This window comes from Maylandia zebra, linkage group LG1 (genome assembly GCF_041146795.1).
Source record: "Maylandia zebra isolate NMK-2024a linkage group LG1, Mzebra_GT3a, whole genome shotgun sequence".
Lineage (NCBI taxonomy): Eukaryota > Metazoa > Chordata > Actinopteri > Cichliformes > Cichlidae > Maylandia > Maylandia zebra.
The window spans coordinates 38,858,830-38,866,581 of record NC_135167.1 but is presented as its reverse complement, the minus strand read 5'-3'; the positions used below and the strand labels follow the sequence as shown (position 1 = coordinate 38,866,581).

At 42.1% G+C, this 7,752-nt stretch overlaps 1 protein-coding gene and 1 long non-coding RNA gene across 2 annotated transcripts; one reads left to right on the top strand and one right to left on the bottom strand.

Moving 5' to 3' along the window:
• Positions 1-234: 234 nt before the first annotated feature.
• On the bottom strand, positions 235-5,983 carry LOC112434265 (putative ferric-chelate reductase 1). The gene is made up of 7 exons (XM_076885881.1): positions 5,854-5,983; positions 5,203-5,261; positions 4,948-5,085; positions 3,369-3,400; positions 784-3,283; positions 490-649; positions 235-403 (listed from the first exon to the last, which is right to left on the bottom strand). Exons 1-5 carry the CDS (start codon positions 5,976-5,978, stop codon positions 3,194-3,196), a joined length of 444 nt encoding a protein of 147 aa, XP_076741996.1. The 5' UTR covers positions 5,979-5,983; the 3' UTR covers positions 235-403; positions 490-649; positions 784-3,193.
• Positions 3,278-4,632, top strand: LOC143419383 (uncharacterized). Its single transcript, XR_013099348.1, has 2 exons — positions 3,278-4,390; positions 4,478-4,632. It is a non-coding gene; the product is annotated as an uncharacterized LOC143419383 (long non-coding RNA).
• Positions 5,984-7,752: the final 1,769 nt, after the last annotated feature.

Here is a 7,752-nt window from a genome sequence, read left to right as displayed (position 1 = left end):
GACGTGTTGTACAGGGCTCCTCAATGGACTAACTTGTTTCATAATTCCATTGCTCCAAAACTAACGAACTTTTAACAACAGTACGATAACACGCCCGTGTGCTGCTCTGAGGCACTTTTTACATCTTCAAGGCTACGGTGTACGACATATGAGCAAAACTAGATCGGGGAAAGAGCAGGCCGCAAAAGCCTCGGACCTGTCACGGTTGTTAAAGAGTGGACTCAGGCGCGGAGCTCAGAAATAATGACAGTGCATTTATTTACAGTGCAGCAATGTGACAACAGCTCAAATGTGCAACAATGGTGATAGTGCGTCCCTCCTTCCGTGTAAGCCCGTGCGTGGTAGTGAGTGCCCGTCTCTCCTCCAAGTGCTTCCTTAGTGTCCGTAAATCCTCCGTCAATCCCTGGGTGAACACACACACACACGACAGCAGAATGAGTACGAAGATCAGACAGCACTTCAATAACGTTAGCGACTCAAAAACACTACCAGGCTTAGTGCAATACTCCAGCGCTGTCTGTCGCTCAGCCACACCATTAAGTAGCCCTGCTACTAGTTGATTGGCAGCAGCTGGTGGATTGACTGCAGGTGCGGCAGCTCCGGGCGACAGCACTTCCGGGTCGGAGGTAGCCTGTTGCTAGGTTACCTCCTAGCACATCACAGCGGAGCCGGAGGGGAAGACAGGGCGATAGGAGAGACATTTTCACACTGTGGTATCGCAAGATATAAGTGGTTATATAAATATATGAGTATACATAATAGTTATTATTCATAGATACCTACATCCTAAGTTCCTGTTATTCTTCTGAAAGAAACAGAATGAATGTGTTGTTACAATGGTAATGCCAGGAGAGGCAGTATTAGTTCTGTGTTACATTAATGTGTAAGGAAGTGGAAGAAGTGTGTGTCCTGTAGGAGGCAGTAGAAAATGGATGCTCATGTTCTGTACATGCCCTGAAAGTAAGGTTCAGTAAACCAGTGCAACGATACTCCGGTGTAAGGCTCAGTTATTGTATTTTTATTTTTTGAAGATGCAACACACACGCACACAGATATACACACACTGGCAGGTCGACCGGTCAGGGCGCCGTCAGATCCTGACAGGACCATGCTGAGGACAGACCGGAGGCACCACCCCATGACATGAGTGAGATTATGAGAGCTATTGCTAGCTCTGAAAAGAGGATATTGGACCGTATCGATTCAAGCACGAAAGATTTATTATTCCAGAGGTTGGGACATATTTTTTCTGCACCTGCATTTTGGTACCTGAATGGCAAGCTCGCAAAGTCATCTGCTCTTCGTTTTATAAGCTGGAATGTTAAAGGTATAAATAATCCGGTTAAACGCACAAGGGCTTTTACTCATTTAAAATCATTGAGATCCGATGTTGTATATCTGCAGGAAACACACCTCCGATCAAGTGAACAAATTAAACGAATTAAACTGTTTCTCTGCTTGTCTGCATTGCCACAAATTGTTCTATTTGGTGATGTATCATAGAACTGTACTATATAGTGTATGTACGTTTCTGTGTTTGCTAGTAACTACCATCAACCTAAGGTCTCAGCTAATTTATCTTTGCAGAGATGTTCATTTGATTGTAACAGCAGTAGGAAAGAGCAGTAACAAGAGTAGGACAGCTAAGCTAATTATGGCTAAACATTTGGAATTTAATGAAAGCAAAAATTGACCTTGCAAAGATGGATAGGTTTATTTAGAAAGTCAGCTATTTACATTTAGTGTTCGTCCCAAGTAGGAGATTTTGAATTGAGTCTAAATTGACCGCAAATTTACTTACATCAAAACTTACAAATTTACATCAAAACTTCTGAAGATGCAGGTCTCTGTGCAGCGGCTGAAGTCTGTGGTGTAGAGGGTGAAGAGGAAGGGGGAGAGGATGGTCCCTTATGGTGCTCCTGTGTTGCTGATTACCTTGTCAGACACACAATGTGGAAGACGCACATATTGTGGTCTTCCTGTCAGGTAATCAACAATCCAGGACACTAGAGAAGCATCCCCCTGCATCGCTGTTAGCTTATCACCAAGCACTGGAAAAGTAAAAAAAACATGAACCTCACAGTGCTCGCCGGCTGGTCCGGGTGGATGTAGACACGATTGAGCAGATAGATGATGGCGTCCTGTGAGACGGGGCTGGTAAGCAAATTGAATGGGATCCTGATGTGGTCTGACAATGGGTGAGATCTGGTCCAGGATGAGCCTTTCCAGGGTCTTCATGATGTGGGAGGTCAGTGTCACAGGCCTGTAATCCTGGGGGCCGCTGGGACGTGGCGTCTTTGGTACAGGGACGAGGCTTGATGTCTTCCACAGCACTGGGACCCTCTTCAGACTCAGCATGAACAGTTTATGGAAGACTCCACAAAGCTGGGGGGCACAGGCCTTGAGGGGACTCACTCCATCTGGTCCAGCAGACTTGCCTGAGTGGAGTTTCTTCATTTGCATCTGAACCTGGTAAGCATTTAACACTACTACACTGACATACATAATTTTCAATTTAATGAAGTTAAAAATTTGTTGTCTTATTGTCAGTTGTTATTGACAGCAAGATTATTAGAAATATATGAAAAAATGTACATTAAATGGGAAGTTCAGGAGCTGAATCAATGACAGTTTTTTTTTTTCAAATGAAAGTGACAAAGGTGCAGATTCATACATAGATGCTGTCATATTAACAGATGTTAATGTGTGAAAAGGGCTTTAACCCTCCCATTATGATGTGGGTCGAGTTGACCTGATTTAAAAATGTAAAAGGAAAAATTGTTAAAAGTACTTTTTAATACAAAATTGCTGTTTGGCTTAAAAAATGTAACCAGCTTGTAAAATGAAACTGGTTTACCTGGCAGCCAGAGTGGAGGCTAAAGGCGACTGAAACTACTTCTTTCTTTGCAACTGTGAGACATATTATACACACACACACACACACGACAGTAATGCTTGGCCCAGTGAAATTGAATGCTGATTGAAAGTACACCTTAATTATCAACTAAAAGCAAAAGAGAAAAAAAACATAAGTAATATTTTTTAAAGACATTACTGAGAAACTTTCCAGGATTCGCCAACTGATGCATCAGTGGGTCTGAATTTCCAGTGCAGTCTCTCATCAAGTATGTTAAAATTGATGATAAAATTCAACAAAACTACAGGGAAACACTCTGGAAGATTCTGCTGCTGCTCATTTTTCTCCAATTCCAACCAGAAGTGCCACCAAAAAGCAAAGGTTTCCCAGAAGGTACACAGCGATCAGGCAACTGTCACCTTTGACCTGACAAAAAAAGTAAAATTATATTAGAAATACTCCATCTTGTGGCAATCAGTGATTGCTTGCTTTTATATTTCTTTCAGCTTACCAATGCTGATTCCATTTGATCAGCAGTATCATCTGAAACCCAGAGCAAAGAACAGTGAAATATTGCAGGGCACATTAACTGAAGTGAACTAAAGCAGTCAGCTATGTTTTTAATCATTTTATTTATACAGGTTGAGTTATGATATTAGTTTTAAGCTTTAACAGAAGAAGAACAATTTGAAATCAATTTAAATAAAATTGAGTCGAGTTGAGTAGTTGTGGTGATTGAAAAAAAACAAAAAAACAACTTTCAGAACGATAACAATGTGCTGGAAGCTCTATGTAAACATTTAGCATGTCAAGTTGCCATTGGTCATGGAAAGTGTGTGCGGCACGGGGGGGTAAAACATTTTTTAAAAATCACCAAACATTAACCAGTTTTTGTAGACACAAAGAGGTTGTGATCATATTTTTTTTAAATAATTTGTGTGACTGAGCCACACATTGAGCCACAGCATTGTCAAACTACACGTGTCCAAAATTGGATAGTCTCAGTTGAGACATTTCAATGCAAGTTCTCTCTGATAACATTAGGTTGGTGGTGCATGAGCTGAGCCTTCGTGTATAGTATTCCCAGAGTATTTTCATGCATTTAATAAATCGAAAGATAAAGATTCCTTTGTCGCTGTACTTCAGCACAGTTAAAGTGTAACAGCTTTTGTTCCAGCAGACTACCATTGAGACATTCTTACGCGTTTTCACTCATCAATTCATAAATACCAATATTGTCAGGGTCCTGGGACTGGGCGACCCAGGATCCCTGAGCAGTCTTGTATTATATTATTATTATTATTATTGCTGTGTATTTTGGTGTTGCTCCCCCTTCCCTGTGCTTGTGTATATGTGTGTGTGGGTGGCTGAGCACTTGTTTATAGGCGGCGTCAGGCCTGGAGGGTGTGGCCCTGCAAGGGGACTGGCCACACCCGAAGCCACACACCTGCTGCTGATCAGGCCTCATCGGGGGAGCTACTTAAGAGAGTCTTGGAGCTCCCACTGACGCGGGATCATTGCTTGGGACTCCACGTTAGTTACCCAGTTTAGGTTTTGGTCGTGTAGTGTATGCCTGCCATTGTTCAGTGTCCTGACTGCTGCCGCTATTGTTTCCCGCAGGAGGAGCGTGGAAGGCTTAAGGAGCAGCGAGCACCGGGAGTGCAGACACGGGAGCAGAGAGCACTTGGAGGACACGACACGGGAGTCTGGGGAGAAACACGGGGATTTATTGTTGTTTGATATCACCCTCTGTAAATAAACACTGTCTATACGTAGAGCACCGCGCCTGGGTCCTCCTTCCCCACTCCTTCCACGGTGTGCCATGCCGTACCGTGACAAATATTTGATGCTGCTGTGTTATACACAGAAAATCTTGTGATACAGTGCTGTTTATTTTACCCATCCAACCACATTCTGAGGTGTACAGGGGTTATACTCTTCGCTCAGTCAGCTAAATGCTGCTGAACTGATCAGGTGGCTCTTCACCGTGCAAATGGACTGTTGGGTCTAGATTGGTTTTTGTCATTAAAGTGTATATGGGTAGTGATGATTTTTTCCTTCATCACTGAAATGCAAAAAAAAAGGCTTACCTCTGTGTTTAACTACCCAATCATGGACCTCCAAAATGATGATGAAGAGAACTTCCCAGGCAAAGAAGCCACCCATCACTTTCAATAGCCACCCATCATCACTGTCAATCCTGTCCAGGCCTGTAAATATGGCTGCCACTGTGTGACACAAAGAAGCAGGCATTTTAAGATGAGCAGCATGGGTGACAGTGTGTCTGCTATTGAAAATGTTAGCATATATGCAAGATGGTAGAATGAAGTAAAACACAAGCTTACCAGCTATAGATTTTATTACCACCGCATTTAAAAAATGTGTCCAGTTGAACAGATACCTCCTATCAAAGAAAAGAGAAGAACTATAAAATCATCAGCTTCTGAAGTTCTTGTCTAAGATTTCTCCTGCATCCAATTTATGAAAACAAGTATCATTACTGAACATACAATTTTACTAAATCTATATTTCACTTAAAAAATATTTCATTTACTGAGTCTGGCCTCCAAAGCTACAACCAGGCTATATTTATTAAAAGTACCATTATTACTAAGAGGAAGGAATAACTTTCACGAGTCATGTGCAAATTAGTTTCCTACTTGGTGTTTCAGTGTGAAAGTGTGCTCTGATAAAGCACATGCAGGCTACACTTTGCAAAAGTTTGAAATTTTAAAAACTTTTATGGCTGAAGTATGAATACAACTCTTAGGGTTATCAAATAACTTTATAACCTCACTTTGCCGAGTGAGCAGTGCATTTAGTCATTAAGCATTCCTTTGGTTTATCGTGTTTTCAAAATTTGTTAAATAATTGTAGAGAAAAAAAAAGTGAGGCCATTTTTAATTTTTTTTTAAATAATATTTGAACAGAGTATTCTTAAATGTGTATAGGCATGATATAGTATATTAATTAAACACACACAGATGGATACATACAGGTGATGTTGTGGTCCGCAGCGCAGCAAGGCCCCGATAGGCTGGATGAGTGAGAGGATCATAACCAGGCACCCCAACACTGGATGTGCTCCCTGGATACCAAACACATTAACAGTGCTAATCATGGGGCATAAATATCAGTCTGAGAGCTGAAACACACAACTAAAGAGTGCTTAATGAATATCAAGAGAAAAGAAAAAAAAAACCACTTTGAAGGGGTATATTAATCTTGCCTGTGGATGCAACTTGCAGACTGGAGGAGATAAGACATGGACATAACTAAGCACAAGCAGAACATGATGGCTGGGGGGGAAACACACGTGACAGAAGGAATGGGTCACAAGGGAAAAACATGGAAACGAGACGGGAGAAAAGGACATTACTGAAATACATGAAGGGCCAGGGCTGGGACAGCCAACCAGTCACAGACAAAGAGCCACATCATACACCTGGGCACACATGAACATCACCCATCCCTTCCTCTGTCCTGCGTTCAGTTTAGGGTATCGAACTCAGGACCCTAGCCTCATCAGGCCGGGGTCTTTGTGTGGAGTCTGGATGTTCTCTCGAGCTTCCTCCCACAGTCTAGGGACATGCAGTTAGTGGGGGTCTTCTCGCCCCGTTCACATTCACACAGAGATGAATTGAAGATCACCTTGTGGTTAGTGCCTTCTATTCGATGTACAGACTGAATAATAACACCTTCTAATTAGTTCTGTCTCCTATTGGTGCTCTTCTACGAGTGATCAGTGCTTGATGGCTTACTAAGCTTAACTTTTTTTCACAACATTGATAACAAACACACACAGAACAACAACAACATATGTTATCTAAAAAAAACTTGATTGGACCAAAGTTTTGATGTTCATCCTACATGTTTATTGAGATTGTCTAATGTCTGCGACGGTATCTTCTCCCACGTCTGCGGACACCCGAGGCCTTGTGGGGTCTCTTGTGTCTGCGAACGGGGCGAGAAGACCTCGCATGTCTGCGTCTATACCTGCGTCGTGGCATTGTCCAAAACGGCGGTACCTGCTCCACGTCACGGGTTCTATTTATGGACTCACCTGGCAACTTTAGTGATGTCACTGCTGATGTTGTCACTGTTGGTGTGACCTCATGACTCATTCATGCCATCTGAACTGTGGTGTAATTATGAGATCACAGGGGGACGTGAATTTATTCACAAAGTTGATAGAGAGTTTGGGTCATAACTCAAAGACGCAATGATGCAGTCAAATCATTTGGAATTAAATATCTCTGTCAGTGCGCCCCAGGGTGGCTGTGGCTACAATGTAGCTGCCATCACCAGTGTGTGAATGGGTGGATGACTGGATGTGTAAAGTGCTTTGGGGTCCTTAGGGACTAGTAAAGCGCTATGTAAATACAGGCCATTTACCATCTGTAAATTACAAGATTTAGAGGGTTCTGACATCACAGTCATCTTTCTGACATTGACATCCAGTCTCTCTGTTGTGATATCAAATGTCAATGCCAGATTCGTCTCTCTGTTGTGATGTCAGATATTAATGCCAGATTCATCTCTCTGTTGTGATGTCAAATATCATTGCCAGATTCGTCTCTCTGTTGTGATGTCAGATATTAATGCCAGATTCATCTCTCTGTTGTGATGTCAAATATCATTGCCAGATTCGTCTCTCTGTTGTGATGTCAGATATTAATGCTAGATTCGTCTCTCTGTTGTGATGTCAGATATTAATGCCAGATTCGTCTCTCTGTTGTGATGTCAGATATTAATGCCAGATTCGTCTCTCTGTTGTGATGTCAGATATTAATGCCAGATTCGTCTCTCTGTTGTGATGTCAGATATCAATGCCAGATTCGTCTCTCTGTTGTGATGTCAAATATTAATGCCAGATTCGTCTCTCTGTTGTGATG

Coding starts and splice junctions, on each gene's coding strand:
- LOC112434265 (XM_076885881.1), bottom strand. CDS start 5,978: ATGATTAGCACTGTTAATGTGTTTGGTATCCAGGGAGCACATCCAGTG. Junction 5,262..5,853: donor TGCGGACCACAACATCACCT/GTATGTATCCAT, acceptor TTTCTTTGATAG/GAGGTATCTGTTCAACTGGA. Junction 5,086..5,202: donor GGTAATAAAATCTATAGCTG/GTAAGCTTGTGT, acceptor TGTGTCACACAG/TGGCAGCCATATTTACAGGC.